The sequence below is a fragment of the Barbus barbus genome, assembly GCF_936440315.1.
Source record: "Barbus barbus genome assembly, chromosome: 32".
Lineage (NCBI taxonomy): Eukaryota > Metazoa > Chordata > Actinopteri > Cypriniformes > Cyprinidae > Barbus > Barbus barbus.
The window spans coordinates 308,968-334,353 of NC_136760.1; the positions used below are offsets into that span (position 1 = coordinate 308,968).

General features: G+C 36.8%; 1 protein-coding gene across 1 annotated transcript in view; it reads right to left on the reverse strand.

Moving 5' to 3' along the window:
- Positions 1–25,386, reverse strand: part of LOC306852288 (serine/threonine-protein kinase WNK4-like) — a 60,859-nt gene that overhangs the window by 35,266 nt on the left and 207 nt on the right. The window contains exons 2-5 of the mRNA XM_079389002.1: positions 24,208–24,765; positions 5,936–6,108; positions 2,817–3,037; positions 1,456–1,613 (exon numbers count right to left, since the gene is read on the reverse strand). Of these exons, the coding sequence (XP_079245128.1) occupies positions 1,456–1,613; positions 2,817–3,037; positions 5,936–6,108; positions 24,208–24,744 (1,089 nt within the window). The 5' untranslated portion in view covers positions 24,745–24,765. The remainder of the gene's footprint in view (positions 1–1,455; positions 1,614–2,816; positions 3,038–5,935; positions 6,109–24,207; positions 24,766–25,386) is intronic.

Genomic DNA, 25,386 nt, shown 5'->3' on the forward strand with positions numbered 1-25,386 from the left:
CACTATTGACTTTTTTTGTTTGTTTTTTTGCATTTCTGAGAAAAAATTCTGTATTGTGAGATATAAACTGAATTGTGAGACAAAGTCTCTGTAGGAGCACTCTTTCAGTTCTATAAGACTCTTGTGAATGATTAATAATAGCATCTATATGAATCTCTTTTAGCTTAATCTGTTCTTATTACCTAGAACTAGTGCTGTCAAATGATTAATCACATACAAAATAAAAGTTTTTGTTTTTTGTTTACATAATGTGTGTGTGTGCAGTGGATATTTATTATGTATGTATAAAGACACACACATACAGTATATTTAGAAAATATTTACATGTATATATTTATATTCTTATAATTTATATTATATATTAATATATTTAAAATATAAAAAAAAAAAATCTTAAATATATACATGCATGCATGTGTATTTATATAAACATAATAAATATACACAGCACACACACATATATTATGTAAATAAAAACTTTTATTTTGGATGCAATTAATCATTTGACAGCACTACCTAGAACCCACTTAAAGATTTAATAAAGCACTGTAATATTATTAATTGTAAAACACACTTCCATGTGCTTGGTGTAATGTTGTCACAGTTACTCATTTGACTACACAAGTGTTCAGTAATGTGAGGTTAAGCTATGATCTGAGAGAATTACAGCTGGACTCCAGTAATATATCTGGACTCTGTCATTAACACCCAGAGCAGGCCTATAAACCCAAACCACTGGCGTCATCCACATAAACTGCGTGTCGACTCTAGCTATTCGTTTAAAAACATCATAAACGTGTTTTCTGACATGCACAATCAAAACATACTACTGAAACCTGCAGAAGTTTATTGTAATTGGTGCTGTACAACATCTCTCGATCCGCTGCAAAGCTGCTGCTGCGGGTATAAATACTTTCATACGTTTTCAAGGAGAAGATGCACTCTTTCATGTATAAAGGACCGCTTCAAAATAGGTTTTTATTGATTGATTGGTTTACATTGAGGAGATCTGTCTGCTGTAAACACATGTTGATGTAATTTAGAGGTAAAGTTTCCAAATGCAATAAGGCACAGATACATAACGTATTCCTCACAAGTTACATAATCAGAGTTGACCTTTCTGAGAGCGTGTGACCCGTCAGGCCTTTCTCAAACGAGACGAGCCCTGGGCTTTATAATACAGGGTCCAGACGGGGGGCTCTGCTCAAAGACAAACGAGAGGAAATGAGGACATGCAGGAGGAGAATGAAGGAAGGGAACAGAAAGATGGAGGTTTATGGCATGTTTCATGCTGAGTCAATCAGGACATGTGGACAGGAATAAACGTGCACAACAACTACAGCAATCACACAGATTTGGCTTTTGAAAGTCTCTTCTGCTCACCAAGGCTGCATTTATTTGATCAAAATTACAGAGTTATTAATGACAGTGATATCACTAGCAGGTTGAACTCACGCTGGTGACTTTGCGGTAGATCTGTGCGGCGTTTTGGCACTCCGAGTACGGGTATTCTGACGTGGTCATCTCCAAGATGCACATGCCAAACGCATAGACATCCACCGCCTCGTCGTACTTCTCCTCATACATCTCTGGAGCCATGAACTCCGGTGTTCCTGTGAAGCACGCCTCAGACGTCACCAACAACAGTTACCACTATATACTGCGCTTTTGGACGTGGTATTCTAGAAAAACATGATTGGACCACAAACCAGTCACAAGGGTCATTTTTTTTTTAAACTGAGATTTACACATCATCTGAAAGCTGAATTAATAATATTTCCATTGATGTATGGTTTGTTATGAGAGGACAATATTTGGCTGAGATGCAACTATTAGAAAATCTGGAATCTGAGGGAGCAAAAAAATCTAAATATTGAGAAAATCTCCTTTAAAGTTGTTCAAATGAAGTTCTTAGCAATGCATATTACTAATCAAAAATGAAGTTTTGATATATTTACGGTAGGAAATTTACTAAATATCTTCATGGAACATGATCTTAATATCCTAATGATTTTTGTCATAAAAGAGAAATGTATAATTTTGACTCATACAATGTATTGTTGGTTATTGCTACAAACAGAGGCAGACAGTCGTGAAGTATTTTACTCCGCTTTAAAAGTACTTTTCAAGTGTCTGTACTTTATCAGTATTTTTCTTTAGAAAACTTTACTTCATAACATTCCAAAGCATAATATTATACTTTTTTACTGCACTAAATTTCATATTAAATATCATTTAATACTTAATTACATTAGAAATCTATTACTTTCTTTTAAAGTTTTAAAAAAAGAAATCTTTCACGATATTCAATTTTTTTTAGATGTACCTGTATACCTGTGCTGCTTATGACTGCTTTTGTGCTCCAGGTCACACATATACTGTATTTGAAGGAAAGGACCTCAAGCTGTAAGTTTCCTAGTGGCTCTTAATGTAAAATGTAACGTGTAAGGGCAGTCGTGGCCTAATGGTTAGAGAGTTGGACTTGTAACCCGAAGGTCGTGGGTTCGAGTCTCAGGTCCGGCAGGGATTGTAGGTGGGGGGAGTGAATGTACAGCACTCTCTCCACCCTCAATACCACGACTGAGGTGAGACCCTTGAGCAAGGCACCGAACCCCCAACTGCTCCCCGGGCGCCGCAGCATTGGCTGCCCACTGCTCCGGGTGTGTGTTCACTACTGTGTGTACTCTTGGATGGGTTAAATGCAGAGCACTAATTCTGAGTATGGGTCACCACACACACCACTTCCCTTTCCCTTTAACTTGAATCTTTAAATGCAGTAAGGTCTTTCCAGAGAAAGCAGAGCTTGAGTGTCTCACCGATCACGCTCTTGGCGAAGCTGGCCCTCTTGAGCGTGGCCAGGCCCAGGTCCCCGATCTTCACGCTCCCCGTGGGGCCCGTGATGAAGATGTTGTCACACTTCAGGTCCCGGTGGATGATGGGGGGGGTGCGAGTGTGCAGAAAGTGAAGTCCTTTGAGGATCTGACGACTCCACCTCTGCAGGAGCTTCGGCTTCATCTCCTTAAAACGCTTCAGATACCTGAGGAATTATGGGAAATACTTCCTGTCAAACATTTCTGAACAGTAAGATTTTTAATGTTTTTTAAAGAATTCTCTTCTGCTCACCAAGCCTGCATTTATTTGATCCAAAATACAGCAAAATCAGTAATATTGTGAAATATTTTTTATTATTTAAAATATCTGTTTTCTATGTGAATATGTGTTAAACTGTAATGTATTTCTGTGATCTGCAGCTGTATTTTCAGCATCATTACTCCAGTCTTCAGTGTCACATGATCTTCAGAAATCATTATAATATACTGATTTACTGCTCAACAAACATTTCTGATTATGTAGAAAACAGCTGAGTAGAATTTTTCAGGTTTCTTTGATTAATGGAAAGTTCAGAAGAACAGCATTTAACTGAAATATAAATATTTTGTTACATTGTAAATGTCTTTACAATGACTTCGGATCAATTTAAAGTTCCTTGCTAAATAAAAGTATTATTTTTTATACCCCCCCCCCCCCCCCCCCCCCAAATTTTTTTTAATAATAATAATCAGAAATGTTTGTTGATCAGTAAATCAGTATATTATTATGATTTCTGAAGATCATGTGACACTGAAGACTGGAGTAATGATGCTGAAAATACAGCTGCAGATCACAGAAATACATTACAGTTTAATATATTCAAATAGTAAGCAGTTATTTTAAATAGTAATGATATTTCACAGTATTACTCTCACGGTGCACACAATGGGCAGGAGCAAGGAAGACGGAGACGAGGATAAACTCAAAATAACAGTCTTTAATTCAAACAAGGCAGGGCAGACACACAGGAACACCGGGAGTAACGAGTACTAACTGAACACGCAGGAACTAAATACACAGGATAATCATGAACATAATCAAACACAGCTGAACTGAATCAACTAATAATCACACTAAACAAGGACAGGAAACAAACCAAATATGGAAACACATGACACAGGACTGACAATTACTGATGTTGCTGTACTTTGGATCAAATACATGCAGGCTTGATGAGCAGAAGAGAATTCTTTCAAATACATTAAAAAGCTAACTGTCCAAAAACTTTTGTTTGTGTATATCAGTGATAAATTCATTTCCACCAACAAAGTGGAATTAAAGTGGAATTAAAGTCCAGCCAAAAATTTAAATTCAGTCATCATTTACTCATTTAACTTCATGTCATACAAATTTGTAAGACTTTCTGTCTTCTGTGAAACATAAAAAGATATTCTGAAGAATGTTGGTAAACTGAACATAGTTTGGACAAAAATAGTACTAGAAGTCACTGCGACCCAAAACTGTTTGTTTCCCAACATTCTTCAGAAAATCTTGATTGGTTCCGCAGAGAAAAGAAAGGGACATTCTAAAACGATTAACGTGAAAAACGCTTAACGTGGCTTAATGCATTAAAACAGTGTTTTAAGACCAAACTCAGTAAACACATTATTAATAAAGCACACTATGTACAGACAAGCGAATAAGAACACAACGCATTTAATTACACATGAAACAGTTTCCTCCCATCGAAAACTGTTGTAAGGAAAACACTTAACGTGGCTTAATGATTTATTAATGATGTTTATTGAATTTGGTATTTTTAAAAACACTGTTTTAATGCATTAAGCCACATTAAGCTTTTTCCTTATAACAGTTTTCTATGGGAGAAAACACTAAATGCATAATTAAACATGTTGCATGCGTATTATGGGCTCATATCTGCTTGTCTGTACATAACAGGATTTATTAATGATGTTTATTGAGTTTGGTATTTTTAAAAACACTGTTTTCATGCATTAAAGGGGTCATATGACGTTGCTAAAAATAACAAAAATGTTACGCCCCTCACCGTATTGTGATGCTGTGTCCCGGCACGACCACACAAAAACAATAAAACCCATTATAAACGAGGCATTTGCTGCATCCAGTGGGGACATAATTACTGATTATAATGACTTATACTGTCTTTTTACACATTACCATGTCTGCATTTGTGATCAGAGAAACAACAAACAACAAGCACTACTCTACGCTGCTCAAAACTCGTGTTTGAATCGTCAGTAGCAGAAACATACTTACAGGCTGTGAAATAGTCAGACTGTCCTTGCAAAGCTGGAATTGCCCCACTTTATAGAAACAGGCTTTGAGCAGCCAGCATTGTAGGCTACTCTCCCAGCTTCAGGAAACAGTCCTCTGTAAAATGTGCTGCACACACTCTAATATTTGGGTTGAACTGTTCTGGAACAGTGTTGTAAACACAACTGAACCACTGATTTCTAGTTGTGTCCTCTTATGGAAGCCCAAACAAAGTACTTTTGCTTTCACAACGAAACACAGCGTCTCCAGGACATGACGCCGGCGGCAGCAACAACACTACAGCCAGAATAATACTCACGCCCTCTTTCTCTGCGTGAACATTTGGCCGGCATTAAGCAAATATTTCCACATTGTGACATAGACATGTGGGGCATATTTGAATGAGCCGTTTTAGGAGTATTAACTTTTATAAAAAATGTGTCTTTGCTTTTGAGACTTTAGTCTTTGCAACTTCAGGGATCTTATCTATAGTAACACTCCAAAGAGAAAGGAAAACTTGAAATCGCATCATACGACCCCTTTAAATGTTTTCCTTATAACGTCTATGGGAGGAAAACGCTTAACGCTTATTAAACGCATTGCCTTCGCATTCTGGGCTCATCTGCTTGTCTGTACATAGTGTGCTTTATTAATAATGTGTTTACTGAGTTTGGTCTTTTAAAAGCACTGTTTTAATGCACTAAGCCACGTTAAGCGTTTTAGAATGTCCTGAAAGAAAGTCATACAGGTTTGGAAGGACGTGAGGGTGAGTAAATGATAACTCAGGTGAACTTTATGATATATGAGGTTGTGCGAGGTTCAAGCTCACGTTTTGAGCGTGCCGGAGGTCATGAGCTCGGTGACCAGCAGGATGCACTTGTGGCCCTTGACACTGGACTTCCAGGAGTCATAGAAGCGCACGATGTTGGGGTGCTGGAGGCCCTTGAGCATCTCCACCTCCTCGCTGAAGCGCTGACGCTCCACTTTGGTCAGTTTGCGCGTCTGAAGAGGAAAACATTAGAGAAGAAAGACTCAGATTCTGAAAGAGAAACCAAAAATAAAGATTCTGAAGTGTTCAACAGGCAGACAAAAAAAGGGTGGACAGTCTGAGAACTCTGAATGACTTTCAGTGAGCTCTTAAACAAACTAAACAACAAATAAACTTCAGGCGAGATGCTACAGGCAAAAACATTATAACAAACATATTCTGCTTCCATAACATGTTGTCTTTTAGACTAGTGGAAATAAAACATCCAAAGTACACATTTAAGTGTTTATGTTATTAGCTACAATATATGTTATTACAGGCTGTGAGTTTCTCATGCACTGAGCCTGGAATCATCAGCAGCGCTTGCACCAAACCTTACCGCTTTATTCATTTTTACAGACGGGTTGTTCATAACATTTGCATGATTTATAACTTTTATTTTTAAACACATTGTGGAAATTTGTTTTCTAGCTATTGCGTGTATTTTCTGATTTATGAAGCAATACTAATAAATGTCCAAATGTTGTGTGACCCTGCAGCACAAAAGCAGTCATCAGTAACACAGGTATAAATCATTAGGATATTAAGATCATGTTTGATCAAACTTCATTTGAACAACTTTAAAGGAGATTTTCTCAATATTTAGATATTTTTGCTCCCTCAGATTCCAGATTTTCTAATAGTTGTATCTCAGACAAATATTGTCCTCTCATAACAAACCATACATCAATGGAAAGCTATTTATTCAGATTTCAGATGATGTATACATCTCAATTTCTTAAAATTGACCCTTATGATGGTTTTGTGCTCCAGGGTCACATATGTAAACAAAATGGACAAGAATATTGAACCTGGCTTTATCCAAGGTTCATATTTCTGTTCTGGAAATGCATGCAAATTAATGCATATTTAATTAGTTAATGCCACATTTGCATATTTAAACATATAATTTTAGAAAACCATGAATTGTCTTCCTGTTCTGTGATTAATCAGCTGGGGAAAGTATGCTGAGATCTGTCTCTTACCATGTTCACCTGTGTGTCTTGCCTTAAGTTTAGGTTTTAAATGTGATAAATTCATGACGTACATCCGCCCTCAGCAAGCATGATGCACTGCTTATTCTGGCAGATAACAGCCTGTAATTAGCACTCAAAAAAACATTAAGATAGATAAGAACCTGCAAGATGGTTGCAACCGCAAGAATTTCACCATTTACTGTACATGAAACACCCTCAGCTAATCATATTTTTCCGCCATCTCATAATTGCATCCCATTCTAAACATAGGTTTTCCAAAACCTATGGCGACCGGACTACAGGCCAGCAATTACTTGGCAACAAGGCCATTTCTGTCCTCTGGTGGGAATGAAAGGCTTGATTTAGCAGCTCATGAATCCCACATTCAGTGAGTTCTGGGAAAACTCCTGTGTGTTTAAGTTTCAGGAGAGGGACGCTGCAGTAATGCTTCTCTTAGCAGAAATCACAGAAGAAGAGAGAAAACAAACCTACACTTTTAAAAATAAAGCTGCTTCACGATGCCAAAGAAGAACCTTTAGTCTAAATGATTCCATAAAGAACCTTTAACATCTGAAGAACCTTTCTGTTTCACAAAAGCTTCTTTGTGGCGAAAGAAGGTTCTTCAGATTATAAAAAGGTCAGAAAGAGATGATTCTTTGACTGAATGCTTCTTATATGGCATCGCTTGAAGAACCATTATTTTTAAGAGTTTAGTTTAAAACGTGTCAAGTTCTTAAAAGTGTGCTCTTTGGATTCATCTTGATTCCATTTGGTTTTGAAAAACTCTCTGAACTTTTACTGATACCATTTTCAACAAAACAGTACAATTAATAGCTCTTAAAATGTCGAGTGGTAATTATTTTTACATTTTTGGGAGATATTTTACATCCTGAACTAACCTGAACTTGTCATAAAAAGTTGCACCACAAGAGTTGATTTGACAGCAAAGTTTAGAAATATATATATTTATAATATATAATATTTCATTTGATTTATTTATTTTTAAGAATAATGATAATAATTAAGAACATCCTTCTTTTAATGAGTCATTTTTTTGGTTGAATCACCCAAACAGTTTATAGTTTTTGCCCCCCAGAAATATCTAAATATTTTAATTCAAATATTAACATCATGTGTAAAATTACATAACTATTATATAAGTGTATATCAGGCACTGTATGTCTGAACCAGACACACATTGTTTTACATTAAGTAAGATATATATGTGGTGGTGATGGCGCAGAGGATAAGACACATGCCGTTGGTGTGAGAGACCCGGGTTCGAATCCACTGTGAGACACCAATGTGTCCCTGAGCAAGACACTTAACCCCTAGTTGCTCCAGAGGCGTGCGACCTCTGACATATATAGCAATTGTAAGTCGCTTTGGATAAAAGCGTCAGCTAAATGTAAATATATATTTAAAAAATCTAATTTTCCGTTTACATTAACTTAAACTAAAACAAAAAAATGGATAAAACATATATGGATATTTTCGACAAAAACAACAATATTACAAAACGTTTAAATAAGAAAAATAAAAATGTAAACTGAAAATATAAAAAATACATTAAATATGAATGAAAATTATAATGTTATCTCTCTGAAACTAAAATAACTGTAGTATAAAGTAGGTTATTTTATATATAATTTTGAATAAAGTAAACGGTTGACATGCAGTAACAGAGCTATAAATGAATGTGTGTAATACATGATTTGATGAGAAATGTCTTGGCTCATATTGAGAACTCTTAACTGCAGTCTTGAGCATAATTTGAGAGATTGTTGAGACCTGATTGAAACTCTAGAGGAGATCACACTTACACTTCTTCCCTGTGGCAGTGTTTGAGAAATGGATTAAAGAAGCAACTACAACCTCTGAATTATTGATTCGTGCTGAAACACGTTTCTCTCCCAGCCCAACATAACTACAGTTTCCCTGAATACAGGCCCAAGGCTTTGTGACAGCCAGTGATTGACAGGCATTGTTGGTCTTCTGCACACTTCAGGCTCTCAGAGAACTCACTCACGCTATACATCAGTCTACCTGAGTACAGTAAACACACGATACATATACATAATCTCATTAGAGACTCCAAGCATCAGATCTGCATTTTCAGTCAACACAGGATTGCCTTTCAGACTCAAGAATCTGTAGAATCAACACTGAGCTACTGTCCCCATACCCCGCCTCATGTTAGTGATGCAACTGAGACCTTCTCATACACACAGGCACGCTTTTAGCACACTTAATGTCATTATCTCCTCAAATACACTCTGCAGGACTATATCTGTGCTGACGGAGGAGCAGGGGTTTATATGAAGCACATAGACATGCATAGAGCTAACCAGAACCTCTCTCTCTACCCTGTGGAAGCAACACTAAAACAGGAGTTTTCCACAAAAGTACTGCGTCTGACAAGCCTTAAGTTCAGCCACTGGAACACAAACAAGAGTAACTTACATTTTAGACACAATATTGCCAGTTACTTTGTCAGTTTTTGCTCAGATAATGAAAATAATTTCATACAAAGCCAGAGGATAATACACCATGGCATGTCAGTAGTGGTGTTTTCATTCCTTCAAGTAATCAGTTGAGTGAATCATTCAATGACTCCGTCATAAAGCCAGACACCTGGCTGCACCTGAATATGAATACTTCCAGTAGGCCAAAAATAGTATGCGCAAATTCACAGTGTGTGGGAAAAATACTCTGATTGCGTACTATTATGGCAAGATTCTGAACATTTTTATACCATTTTCATCAAAAGATTAAATTGATTGCCACTAAAAAATGTCAGGTGGGAAGATTTTGTCAAAGTACTTTCTATAATACCATGACATTTTTCTTTTGACGAGCTGTAAGTTCATTGGTACATAACCAAGGAGTTAAGATTGAGTAACTTACATTTTAGACACAATATTGCCAGTTACTTTGTCAGTTTTTGCTCCACTAAAAATTGCACATTCATATTATATAGTTCATAATTTTCTGAATCTGTGTTTTGAACAAAACAGTTTAGTGAATTATGCTATGACTCATTCATCACCTACGCCACCTACTGGTGTCACAAAGAGTTACCGTAAAATGCCCATCACAGTTTATCATCATGACTTTAATAAACGTAAATATTCTAAATGTGTCTTTGTTGGTGTTTTTACTGTTGCTGTATTTTATATATACAGTAATGACAGGCTGTGTGTTACAGTGATTATACCACGGTTAACAGGGCTTGCGTCAGTCAGTGGTGTAACAGCCTCTTGTGGCTCATTGCTTGTTTGTAGTTGAGTTATTTATTCTATGACTGAGTGATTTAGTTCAGGGGTAGAGTGGGAGTAAAGGGTTAAACTGAACATCCTGGGACCTGCACTGTTAAAACACGCCAGAACTGCATGATTGAAACATGGTGGGCTTCACCGGGAGAATCCTGGAGGATTACTGCGGCTTGAGTTCAGGACAGCCGGAGGCACAGCGAGCTGTAATTACAAAAAGACACATAATAACCTCTACAGGCTTATCATGATGGAAGGAAGCAACCTAAAGGCTCTTCAGGAATCAGCCATATGCTAGCACTCGTGTGCTTGATGTATGTGTGGGACAAAAACAAGAGGATAGGCATATGGGACAGATATTGTGTTGTTGTCATTGGCACATTAAAAGCATCATTATTGTGTGATACTGTGAAGATTTCAAACACAGAAGCTGACTTTAGCTGCCACAGACTGAGACGTAACACACCTAAGATAGCATTTCACAGGATGCAGTTCATCTAGCATATAATCCACATACATTATAAGAAGTTAAGTATGTTCCTATGAGTGCAGGTCTTTAAAAAGTTCTCAAATATTATTTTAAAAACATTTCTGGTCTTAAAAATAAAATGAAAACGAGTGTTATCTGAAAAGGTGCATACAAGAGCAGATACAACGTTGTAAGAAATTAATGACAATGAACATTTTTTCATAAATTTATCTCATACGTTTTGTCTCAAGAAAAATGGAAAGAGAAAATAAAACATTCTTAATAAACAAAAAAAATTCTTAAGTAGTTTAGGGAATACAAAATATTATTCAATTATTTTAGAAATCCAGTTAGAAAATAAGAAGAAAATAGCAGTTCAGAAGATTTCTATTCTTAAAGGAACAGTTGAAATGGATCCTCAGCAGTGAATGGGTGCCGTCAGAATGAGTTAAAAACGTCTTAATGATGGATGTGTTTCAGCTTTTGTCTTCTCCAGATGTTAACTGATGGACTGGAGTGGTGTGGATTATTGTGATGTTTTTATCAGCTGTTTGGACTCTCATTCTGACGGCACCCATTCACTGCAGAGCATCCATTGCTGAGACACTGATGCAGAGACACATTTCTACAAACCTGATGAAGAAACACTCATCCTGATCTCAGATGAACTGAGGGTGAGGATATTTTAGCAATTTTTCATTTTTGGCTGAACTATTCCTTTAAGAATTTTTCACGAATATTTTGGCCTTTATTCAAATTGTAATGTTTTTATTTATATATATTTTGTGCCATTTTTCTATTTTAATATTATTATATCAATAGTAACTCTCAATTGTGGTTGAGTGCTTAAATCCTGGGTGTATTTATTTGAGAGAGAGATGCTTACGTAAGGTTTTATGCAGCATTTTATCATAAATTGCCTCGTGTTATTATATGGCTGAATGTTTAGAAGACTGAATGTACAGAAACACATGTGCGTTTGATTATAGCACACCGCTGGGGGTCGAGAGCAGCTTAACTCCAGAATGCTAAACTCATGCCAAACCACATCCACTCCTTCCAGGGACAAATCCCATGTAACATTAGAAAAGCGGTTAGTGAGACGTATTCAAGGAAATTACTGTCATTGTTCAAACTTCAAATTGCAGAATCCCTTAGCAGAGCATAGTAAATCTCTGTTATTAGATGACGACGCAAGGGAAAGCATGGAAGACCAGACTTAGAGCTGAAAGCACACAAACCTCAGTGACTGATCGAGTCCCTGACAGAGATATGGACATGCCAAACAACACACAACGAGCTGATATTAAACTCATGAGCTGAGCATCAGCAGTTAACAGAATAAACAGATCAGCATATGGCATCAGGTTTGTAAAGGACTCCGTGCTCATCGTAGACAATGAACGCCACTCAGTCCTCTGACACACAAACCTCAAGTTACGTAAAATCATATTCTCATTATGTAAGTTTAGAAATATTCAACCCTGAAGGGGACTTGGCTTTTAGCTAAATTACAACTTTGGTCAAAAAAGTACAGAAACATCAACAAATGTTTTTTGATCCCAGCAGAGAAGTAAACAGCACTGGATGAAGACGACGCAGGTTGGGAAGGAAAGCGATCGTAATGAAGAGGAATATAAACCAAGCAGTGATCCAGCACTAAATCTGCATGAAGAACGAGGCACAGAATCAAGCTCTCAGACACCAGGCTTCATTCGTCTGACATCTGAAGTTGGAGTGAGCATAATGATTGTTGAAAGGGTTTTACACAAGTCTAAATGCGCTTGTGTAAATATTAAATCATAAATACTGCTGGAAATCAAGCAGCCATGAGTTCATGTTGCCAGAGTTTGATTACATCACCGTTTATAAAAGCTCTGTGAACTCCTAATGAACACACAGTATACAGATGGATTGTTTTGACTCTTAGCTCAATGAGAAGAGTGTCCAAAAGAAAGATGTACTTTATTTTAATTCATTATGGTTACTTATGGTATATTGACATTTTATACCACCTTCAATGAGTTTAAATGTAATGTATCCGAGTAAAAATAATAAAATATTTCCCCTACACCTTGAATACATGTTATTATATATAGCTTCTTTTTTTAATAAATGTATTTTGTGTAGATAATACAGGAAAGCTATACGAGAAACTGAAGAACGATGTCGTTTTGAAAGTTGGAAACTTCACTCCAGCTGATAAACGCTTCGAATGCTCATTGGTCCACGGCGGATGCATAATAAGTAGGCGTGGCTCTGAAGCTCCGCCTTCTTTGACATGGAAATCCTCAATGGGAAAAAATTTAAAATATGTGACTATTTATTTCTGAATTCTGAAGTCAGAATTACACTATAAATTCAGAATTGTGCGATAATAATGCAGAATAGTGAGATATAAACTCACAATTCTGCAAAGAAAAGTCAGAACTGTGAGATATAAGAAACGTTTTTTATTCCGTGGTGGAACCGGCTTCCATACAGACGTCCACGACTAAAAACATCAACAAACAGAAGAGTTGATACGGACACAGTTTTATATTTAGTACTATTTCTATTGTAAGCAGCTTGTTTTCTTTTGCTTTCTATTGTAAGCTGCAATCTATTGTATCAAGTGCATGAATATACCTGACGTGACTTGAAATGCAGAGCTCATGCAAATATACACATTACTCGTCTCATGATCATCCAGGCAGAAATACATTATAATCTGTTAAAAATCAACAGCTTTTTCCAAGAAGTGCCATCAGACACCAAACTATTGGCAGCACAGCGTGAAAGTGTGAAAGAAGACGCAGTTATAGGTTAAATATTTCCCAGCTTCACAAACTGTAAACAATACACTTGTAGTCTGTATAAAGTGAGCTTGATCTGTGATGATGAATAAGCTGTAGTGTGAGAGACGGGAGCTGTGTTTGTATCTGATTGTGTGATCACGTTATCTTTGTTCTGATATCAGCAACGACAGGCTGAGTCATGTTTGATTCCTCTCTATTGATCTCGCTCACACACACCGCTCAGAGATCGAGGTGCAGTGTGATGTGGGAACACCTGCAGGCCACATCTATCAATCACATGACAGAAGGAATCCACATGAGACAGTGAAGAAGATTCAGCTCAAGCTGCTGGAAATCAGTGTGATGACAGATTACAGCAGGAGAGCTCTGACAGTTCAACTGTGTGTGTGTGTGTGAGAGAGAGAGTGTGTGTGTGAGAGAGAGAGAGTGTGTGTGTGTGAGTGAGTGAGTGAGTGAGTGAGTGAGTGAGTGAGTGTGTGTGTGTGTGTGTGTGTGTGTGTGTGTGTGTGTGAGAGAGAGAGAGAGAGAGAGAGAGTGTGTGTGTGTGTGTGTGAGTGTGTGTGTGTGTGTGTGTGTGTGTGTGAGAGAGAGAGTGTGTGTGTGTGTGTGTGTGTGTGTGAGCACTGATCACACACTTCAGTGACCTTGATTCCAGAAGCACTTTTCTCAATCAATTTCAAAACATTCCTCAACAAAGACATCCAAGCCATGAACCAAACCAATGGAAGCCAAACGAAACACAACACTACAAACTGTGATTCAAAGCAAACTTAGAGAAAAATAACAAGACCCTGCAATAAGAGGGAATCAACTACTCTTTTAGATGCACTACGAATGATGTAGCCTAATTAAGAAACAAATGATACTACACAATTAAACTATCGACTTAAAACAATATACATGTAGTTCAAAAATCTGGAATAGCTAAAAAAGTTATAGTTACAGTACAAACATACAGTAAAAACAGTAATATATTATTGCAATTTAAAATATATTGGCATAATAGAATGTTTTCTGATTAATGCAATTTAAAATCAGTATATTATTATGATTTCTGAAGATCATGTGACACTGAAGACTGGAGTAATGATGCTGAAAATACAGCTGCAGATCACAGAAATACATTACAGTTTAACACATATTCACACAGAAAACTGCTGTTTTACATTATAATAATATTTCACAATATTACTGTTTTTACTGTTTTTTTAATCAAATAAATGCAACCTTGATGAGCAGAAGAGGCTTTCAAAAAACCTACAACTTGTGACTGGTCATTTATTTTCAGATGTTGAGATATTGAGCACTACCAGCAATATTAAATATGATCAGAACAGAAACACATATTGGGTTCCACAGCCCATATGAGCAGTTATTACGACTGTAGCTTGTTCTGGAAGCTCGCTGGCAGATGACTGGCATTGTGCTTTAATGCAGGAGCTGATAGTGTTTCTATTTCAGAAGCAGCGGCAGGAGAAACTGATAGTGAGAGAACAGACTGAGAGGATAGAGGATAACACAATATGCTGCCACTATTTCTGCATGAATACACCAAGGAAGGTTTGGCACTGGGGGAAAAGTTAGCACGACCTCTTTCCTCTGGCATCTGATCATCCTCAGCGTGTTTTTATTTTAATGACCAAATAAAGTGTTCTCAGAGATTTCAGCATTATTCACCAAACACACACCGTTAGCGGAGAGCAGAGGATTGTTCTGGTACCTCCCGCGGCAGAACAAACTGTATTGTGAAGCTGTTTTTGTAGCCTTGATGTTTATCATGCTGTTGTTATAACGGCTGTGTTTATTAAACTATCTGCAGTATAATTTACTGAACAAATTGTGCAGCCATAATTAACTGTAATAAGACTTCTTTCAATGGCAGTGCAGTTGAGAAATCTGTTTCAACACTTTATTATATTGTTTAGTGATTTTGCAGACCACACACAGCACACCTGATATCACTGGAGACTCAACCTGCATCTGATTTTGAATACAGAGCACACAAATATATTAGGCACAAATGTGCATTGTTTTGTTGGACTTCATTGTTTTTGTTCATACTTTTCAGTGTTGAAGTATATTTATTATTTACAAGGTTTTAAGATTTTGAAACTTTTTTCAACTATTCACTCAAATTGTAATTCTGATAAGATCATTTTTAAGGATTTTAAAGAAATAGTACCTTTATAAAGTACCTTTAATAGTACCACCCCAAAATTATTATTATTTTTCTCTAAATTAAATTTACTCTGAGATCAGGATGAGTGTGTTTGTTCATCAGGTTTGTATAAATGTGTCTCTGCATCAGTGTCTCAGCAATGGATGCTCTGCAGTGAATGGGTGCCGTCAGAATGAGAGTCCAAACAGCTGATAAAAACATCACAATAATCCACACCACTCCAGTCCATCAGTTAACATCTGGAGAAGACAAAAGATGAAACACATCCAGCATTAAGACGTTTTTAACTCAAATATGAGTCTATAATCCATAATAACGCTTCCTCCAGAGAAAAAGTGTTCTGGTCTGAATCAGGAGAGAAATCTGCAGATCAAGCAGCGTTTACAAGACAAAACAGCTCTAAACAAATATGTGGCTGGATTTTGATGTGAGGGATAACAGGAGAAGGACTTTTTCAGTGGAGGAAGAGTTATTATGGATTATAGACTCGTGTTTGAGTTAAAAACATCAAGTTTTTAATCAGCTGTTTGGACTCAGATTCTGACGGCACCCATTCACTGCAGAGGATACTTTGTTGAGATGAAATGCTGATCATTCAGTATAATTTGTAATAAACTTAAACCATGAGATGGACTGAGTTTAAAACAATTTAATCGTAAACCTTTCACTAAAATTCTTATGCTGATGATTTCATTTGTAATGAACAATATTGTAATAACTTAAAAGCATATTCACAATTGATCTCAGACTTTTGGAGCCCGTTTCGTGTGTATTTGTGTCTCAGTGTCGCAAACAAAGTACTGAGTTAAAGCCAAACCAGTCCAGGCTAGTTGGAGAGAACCACATCAGGACACATCTGGACTGGATTATTAGCCACATTAAAAATATGGCATCAGTGCTTTAAAATACATTCCAGCAGTGTCTAACATTTCAAACAATTAAAATGCTTTAAGTGCAGATGGTTAGCTCTGACATTTCCTTTTTCTCGGCTTGAGAAAGCAGGTCAGGACTGAACGTCAGAGCATGCACTTACACGCTGTTCACAAGAACCTATAAAGCACACGACCCTGAGGTCAACACTTTCCATTAAATATAGCAGGCAGCAAAAGGTAACGCATGTCATAAAACACAGATTCATGCGTCTCGGTTCACGGCTGAATTTTCACAGCTGGAGATTCTGTATTTATCTCTTCTCAATGACCCCCTTATCATTACGGGACTGTCATTAAAACATACGGCGATTAATGCAATCGCTCAGATGAGGTCATGCAGGTAAGCAGCCTTTTCTCAATCATTGATATTGAAGACTTTTTAATCAAATGACAGTTTGGTACTCATTCACAGACATTTCCATTTGTTGAACTGCTTCTGTCTCTTTCTGTCACCCTTTATAATCAAAGCTGTAGAAAGTTGTCCACAATTAAAGGAATAGTCCTCCCAAGAATGAGAATTTGCTGCAAATGTGCTCACCCTTTACATCACTTGCTCTGCAGTGAATGGGTGCCGTCAGAATGAGTTAAAAACATCTTAATGCTGGATTAGTTTCATCTTGTCTTCTCCAGATGTTAACTGATGGACTGGAGTGGTGTGGATTATTGTGATGTTTTTATCAGCTGTTTGGACTCTCATTCTGACGGCACCCATTCACTGCAGAGCATCCATTGCTGAGACACTGATGCAGAGACACATTTCTACAAACCTGATGCAGAAACACTCATCCTGATCTCAGATGAACTGAGGGTGAACACATTAACAGCACATTTTCAATTTTGTGTGAACCATTACGTTATTTACAAAGAAACAGCCAGTAACACATTGAATTAAATGTGAAATTTTGAAGCTGAAGGAGTGTAAACCATACTACAGTAATCTTTATTTTATTCAATCAAATGCACACTAAAGATTCTGCACCTTTTAACTCAAAGATTTAGTTTAGGTTAATTTAGATTAATGCATGACTTAGTTAGGTTAAATACTGGCCTAAATAAAACCAGTTTGTTCATTCTGTTAGCACTTTACATACACACACAGTCTGAGGCCACTAGTGAAAATGCTTCGATTTGGACAAATCAGCTGAGAAATTCTGCCAAAATGAACACATTTCTTCCCAATGGAGAAAAAAGCAGAATAAGAACAGTTTTCTTGTTCATGCTATTTGCCTGCATTATGTGGTCTGGAAACACCGCTGCTTCTTGCCAATCTGTTCGGCCCATTTCCATTCAGATTTATAGATTTTCTGGGTAGGGGTGTCTTCATTAGTCAGAATGACTCAATGCTTTGCTCGAGCGGAGAGGAGGATGTGAAAGCAGAATGAAGTGATAGTTAGATCACTGGGAGTTTGGAAACAGACGCTTTGTTCTCCATCTGAAGGTTACGCTCCGATACTCTCACTTTCCCTTCCCTCGCTCGCTTTCTAACAGTCAGGGACAAATCTTAAACATACTCCATTAGAGCTCCTTCTCCTTTCAGACCGATCCCGTCCGAATGTGAGGGAACTAACAAACATGGGTTGCTTTTTCAGTCATCGCTCACCGAGAACACCACAACAGCAGGTCTTTGAACACGGGTTCTTCTACAGATATCTGTCCTCGCTAACATACAAAACTCACAACATTTCCAACTCTGACTACAACAAAGAATAAAGACAACATAAGTTCTCTCTCGTTGTTTTTGGGCCGACGTCAAATGACTGTGATGAGGTTTAGAGTCCTGTAGATTCAGCAAACACAAACCGTCAATAAGGGCTACACTTACTATAAAGATAAGGCAGATGATGCAGGTCAAATTGTTTTTGGTTCCCTTGAGAAAAAGAAGTGCACTGTGTGCTTGTAGTGTGCTTCAAATCTTAAAAGTGTACTTTTAAAAAACTGCAGGCAGTAATGAAATAAATATATCTTAAAGAGACGATTTTATGACTGTGTTTCTTAAGTACACTTAAAAAAGTGCACTTTATAATAACATCACATTTAAAGGTTTACTTTAAAGTGCATTTAAATTATTATGTTTTAATGAGCATTTGATGTGTTTTAAACAAAAGAACAAAGTGCACTTGTTTTGATTTGCTGACTAATACACTAAAGCACATTAAAATATTAATGATATATTTAACTCGTGTTATTTGACATTATTAAAGATAATATTGTGTATGTAATACATTGCAACTTCATCATTAATCGTGCAATTGCAAGTAAATGTAAATACATTGTATTAATGAGAATACAGTGTATTAATTTGAGTAAAGACTACTATTATTTGTCTAAGATTTTTATTTTGAATAAATGCTGTTCTTTTGAACTTTCTATTCATCTGTGAATCCTGAGAAATAAAATGCATCCCGGTTTCCACAAAAATATTGTGCAGCACAGCTGTGTTCAACATTGATAATAATAATAATAATGTTTGTTGAGCAGTAAATCAGTATATTATTATGATTTCTGAAGATCATGTGACACTGAAGACTGGAGTAATGATGCTGAAAATACAGCTGCAGATCACAGAAATACATTACAGTTTAACACATATTCACACAGAAAACAGCTGCTTTACATTGTAATAATATTTCACTGTTTTTATGTATTTTTGATCAAATAAATGCAGCCTTGCTGATCAGAAGAGACTTAAAAACCTTACCAACCCTAAACTTTTGAATGGTAGCATGTATTTGATAATATAATTTAAAAAACTAGAATGTGTCAGAATTAGTTTTGACTTCAGCACCACAAGACTTTAAAAGCCAGTTATTTCATTTAGACAACAATGTGTCTTTGTAATATCACACTTACTATTTTCAGATCATATTTTCAATCTTTATACAGCATATGAAAATATACATCTTCCTTTATATTTTTAAAAACAAGATCAAAGTTTGGAAACACCCTTTACTAGTCCTTGTGAAAATGAAAAACATTTAAATATGACCTGTTTTTACTGTTTGTTTTTATTTTTGATCAAGTAAATGCAGACAAAATAGACTTCTTTAAAAACATTAAATCTTACTGAACCCTTTTTACTTACTTTTTACTTTATATATATTTATAATTTACTTTATGTTGATATGCATAAATTAAACTGAGTCCAACAAATACTAGCACAGTGTTTAAATAATTAACTACTGAAATAATGCATCATATTTTTTTAATAAATAATGCATCACATTTTTTTTTTTTTTTTACGAGAATCATCCTAAAAGTGGTTCAAAATCAGTTAATATTGAACTGATAGGTTCTGTCATCACTGGAACAGAGCAGCAGACGCTCCTGGTTAGAGAAAACTCAAGCGTTTGCTTGTGAGAGATTGCAGCAGATTCACCAACACAATCATACAGTAGATGTTAAACTGATTAAAGCATTCATTTAAAGCCGTGAACAGCCAAAGGCCACAATGTTCTGCTACGAGCATGACTGCATGCATGCTGGGAAATTACTGATCATGAACAGGGTCCAATGACATCAAATTTCCTTAACCCTGATAAAGGACCACAAAAGGTCACTAAACCATGATTTGCAACCAGTTTACAGAATTAAATGCAAAAAGCACAAATGCACATTTCACAACCCTTTCAAAGTGAAGCGTTCAGTTTCCATGTCAGTCAACGTCTTTATTACTCAGGAAGCTCTGAAATGAAATGTCTGTAGAGTTGCACTAAAAACACCTTCGGTTTCATCCAAAGCAAACGAATGTGGATCCGGCGATATTTTATTATGCTGATTGTTGTATTTATTGCGACAGTTCAGAAATGTAATTGTAATTTTAACATTAATGTCAAACGTAACGGTGAATAAAACAATACAGGTCAAATCTAAACTTTTTATAGTTAGTTATCAGCTATTTAATTATTTACAATTATTTTAAACTAATTATAGTACGTTATATGTGCCAACACATCAAAATTAATGTAGTGACAAATGTTTATTAAAGCATAATGATTATTAAGTGATTAAGACTATAAAATGGTCTTTTTAAATGAATGTTACTTAATTAATGTTTACTACAAGTGTCCATTCAGTACAATCAGCACACTTCTTTTCCACAAGAGCGGGTAAACAGCACATGTTTTCTAGGTGCAAACCTAGTGTTGGAGTTTTAGAAAGATCTCCGTTCAGAAATCTAGGATCCCAAACACTGTGAAAGTGTTTTATTCAATGTGTTTCTTTCTCTGTAATTGCTTTTGAAATTTCCGAGCAACTTCTGAGTGAAAACTGTTTCTGTATTGTTTAGAGTGAAGGACTGCTGTTGTTTGGGTTCAGTGGACAGAGACTGAGGAGAAGTGATCTGAAGGTCAGCGCATGTTTGCACGAGGCCAGATCACTGAAGGTCAGAGCAGCACTGAATCCCATCAGAGCTGATTAACGCCTGCAGAGGGACTCTTTTGATTCAGCTTAACCGCTTTAACAAGCTGCAGCAAAGAGTCAAACATATCATTACGAGACAGTGACAGTGCTGTGATGTGTGGCCAGGTACAGTGTATCGAACTACGCACGCACTCTCACACACTCACACACGCACGCACACACACACTCTCACACACTCACACACGCACGCACACACACACTCTCACACACTCACACACGCACGCACACACACACTCTCACACACTCACACACGCACGCACACACACGTTTACTGAGCTATCTAAATGGGTTCATCCCATAGGCGTAATGGTTTTTATACTGAACAAACTGTGTGTGCTATTGCCCTACACCAACCCTACACCTAAACTTAGCCCTCACAGGAGACTTTGTGCATTTCTACAATTTCAAAAAAACCTGTTTTGTTTATTTTTAAACCCGTTTTACAAATGAGGACGTCCCCAAAGGGAGGTTTTTGGAGATTTTGTCAGGTTTACCTCACTTTTGGGTACAAATTTGTCCCTAAAATATGGTTTAGTAGGTACACACACATGCACACACACACACACACACGCACACAGTTTTGATTAAAATTAAAAATTACAAATTATTTATTTTAAATACTAAAATATCTCAAATTAAATAAACTAAAACTTAAGTTAAAAAAACTATTTACATAAAAAAAGCAAATAAAAGTCAAAAACATAAAATTACTAAAACTTTAAAATTCCAATACATTTTTTTAAAAACAAAGTTTAATTCAAAATACTAACAAAACTATTGAATCTATCCTATAACAGTTTCTATTATAGTAATTAAAAAGATAGTTCACCTAAAAATAAAAATTCCTCCATTATTTTCTCTCTCATGTCATTCCAGATTCATACTCTATTCTTTTTTGGGGGGGGGGTTAAAGAAATTGACATTATATTACAAGATTATCAAAAAATAATCACTTGAATTTAACTTAGGCCCATTATTTGATGTGGTATGGAAAAGAGCAGCATGAACATTCTTCAAAGCATCTCCTTTTGTGTTCCTTTCTTCCAAAAAGGAAGTCTCTGGTTTGGAATGACATTCAATAAAAAGGGTGAGTAAATAATAACAGATTATTCATTTTTGAGCAAATGACTCCTATGCTTCAGTCTCTAGCTCAAAGCTCACTCTTCTGCCTTCAGTTGAAGCTGATATTGCAGCAGTTAAGGCTTGTTCCCTCAGATGACTGAAGCTCGGTACACCATGATGCTAGAGAAGCCCCGTCACGCTGATTTAATCCTGTGTTTGCACTTCTGACAAACTCCCAAAGTTTGCTTGTTCCGCTCATATCAGTCCTATCAAAGCAAAACATGTTTGGCTAAGGCCATCATACGGTGTTAAATAGATGCAAATCATTAAAGGGACATTCACTCAAAAACAACAAGTCCTCGTGTCCTTTCAAACCCACAAGTCTCCCAAATGAAGACATGTTTAATATGCTCTCGTTATTTTTGTCCATCTGTTGAAATTCCAATGGATGAAACCACAACTTTCACGTTTCAAAAAGTACATAAAGACATCATAATGTCACTTTTATGCAACTGCACTTGATTAAAAACAGAAACACAACTATTCAACAAAAACAAAAAAAATTGAAAAATAAAAATATTTTTTAAAGATACACTAAAAACTAATTTGGTGTAATTTACAAGCCATTTCTGAGTGAAAATTGTTTTGAAGAAATGATGTGTAAAACTGAATTAAATGTGATATTTTGAAGTAGAAAGTATTTTCTTGTCAAATGTAATTGAATAATCTATTTACAGCTTCAACAAATCATTGTTTACAGTGGACTGTATTGTAAGCTATTATCCAAACTGGCCCATAGGTAAGAAAGATAATTAATAACTGATATTACAACTCTTTCTCCTTGACAGCAGTTTTAACTTTAAGCTTTTCTCTAAAGTGTCCTGTTTTTCAGATTCAGAGATCTAAAGAATCTCAAACTGTGCTCAGATTTGGCCAAATACAGCAAGGTTTGACTCTAAAGTCAGTATTCAGGACTGCTGCGGCTCCAGACGACCGGTCAAGAGCAAATCTCCCGACAGGCACAACATCAGAAGCTTTCTGAGTTTATCTGGCTCAGAAGCAGAGCGAGCAGTAGAGACTGGCCCGGTCACGGATGGAGAAACCTCACTCATCTTCTCAATTCAAACAATAAACAAGCTCTGAGATGCTTTAGTGACAGTATCCTGGTGAAGAACCCATAACTACCCGCCAGTCAGAAACTCACTGCTAGCAATAAGCTCTCATTCGTTAACACAAATTAATGCATTAACTAACTAACTATAAACTAAACATTTGTTACAGCATTTATTAATCTTCAATAATAAAAATACAACTGATTATTGTTAGTTCATGTAAGCTCAGCTGCATACAACATTAATGAATATAGATTAAAATCAACCAAATTTAATAAACACTTTAAAACTATTTTTCATTCTTAGTTTATGTTAACAAATGAAACCTTACTGTAAAGTGTTCCCAGAAAGTTTTAAAGCTTATAATAAAGCATTTATTAAATCAATGGATAGTGTGTTTAAAAGTTAATTATGAAACCTCTAAACCCAGACTCTTCTACATAAAACACTGATATATGTCCCTGCAGCACAGAAGCAGTCATCAGTAACACAGGTATATCTGTAGCAATAGCCAACAATACATTGTATGGATCAAAATTATACATTTCTCTTTTATGACAAAAATCATTAGGATATTAAGATCATGTTCCATGAAGATATTTAGTAAATTTCCTACTGTAAATATATCAAAACTTCATTTTTGATTAGTAATATGCATTGCTAAGAACTTCATTTGAACAACTTTAAAGGAGATTTTCTCAATATTTAGATTTTTTTGCTCCCTCAGATTCCAGATTTTCTAATAGTTGTATCTCAGACAAATATTGTCCGATCATAACAAACCATACATCAATGGAAAGATTTGAAAATGGACCCTTATGACCGGTTTTGTAGTCCAGGGTCAGAACTCTCACCTGTAGCTCACACCAGGCCACCTCCACCGTGGTCTCCGTGTCCAGACCCTTGTACACCGTCTTGAAGGATCCTCTCCCAATTTCGATGTTGAACTTCAGGTATCTTCCGTCCGGCGAGGTGGCCACGGCTTTGGTCTCGATGTCCTCCTTCTCCTCCTGCTCCAGTCTGCTGAGGAACGGGCGTCTGGGGGCCGCGCTCTCAGTCTTGGGGCCCTCAGTGTCGGAGTCTGAGCTGGGGGACAGAGGCGTCTGGACAGGGCTTGACCAGTCCTCCGGAGCAGCTGAGCTGACCTCAGCGGTCGAGGACACACTTGGAGGGTCTGTGTTATCCTCAGCGGCTCTTCTCTCCGACAGTAATGTGTTCTCGGTGGACCACGACAGCGCTTTGGAGAGCGTCTCGCTGTATATCTGTGGCTCGATCTCCACGCTGAGTTTGTGAAGCACATAAGAGTTCCTCCGCAGCATGGGCACTCTGGAGAGACAGTCCTCCTCTAACTCCACAGCTAACCCTGAGAACCCGAGTCCTGCCAGCTCCATGCTGAGCAGCTCAGAGCAGCACTGCAGCAAACACACAAACACGAGTTAAAGCGCGCAACAACACTGCGCTTCCATCCAAAGACGCGAAGTTAACCTGTGCGCAAAACTGCAGCATCGCATAAAACACTGGCGAGTAAAGCCTCGTTTCCATCCAACGAGTCAAAGAGAACAAACCCGTCACTTCCTGCAGTAAAACTAGCAGTAGGAGAAGCCACTGAAAAGAATCATTTTTATATATAATAAATGACTTGCGCCTCAGAGAGCATGAAACACAATAAACGCTGTCGGAGGCGGATACAGAAATATATCGATGACAGACTTTGCTCAGGTGTTTCTGAACGACCCAAACAATATCTCTGATGCTGTGAACGACATCGGTCTGCTGGTTAGTCAGGTTATCCCGTCTCATCGTGCAAACTCACATGACTTGCTTTGATGCGCATGCATGGGGGAGTTTATTCTGTAGCCTAAATGTGTTTCCATCGAAGTTTATGCGCATTTTTTCTTATCGAATAAAAGTTTATCCTGTGCGTAAAAGTTTTTTTAAGCGCATTTTTAGAATCTATGTGCAGCTTGGTGTTTGCATGCAGAGTATTTTATGCGATATTCCGAAATGCGCTTAAAGATGGAAACATGCATTTC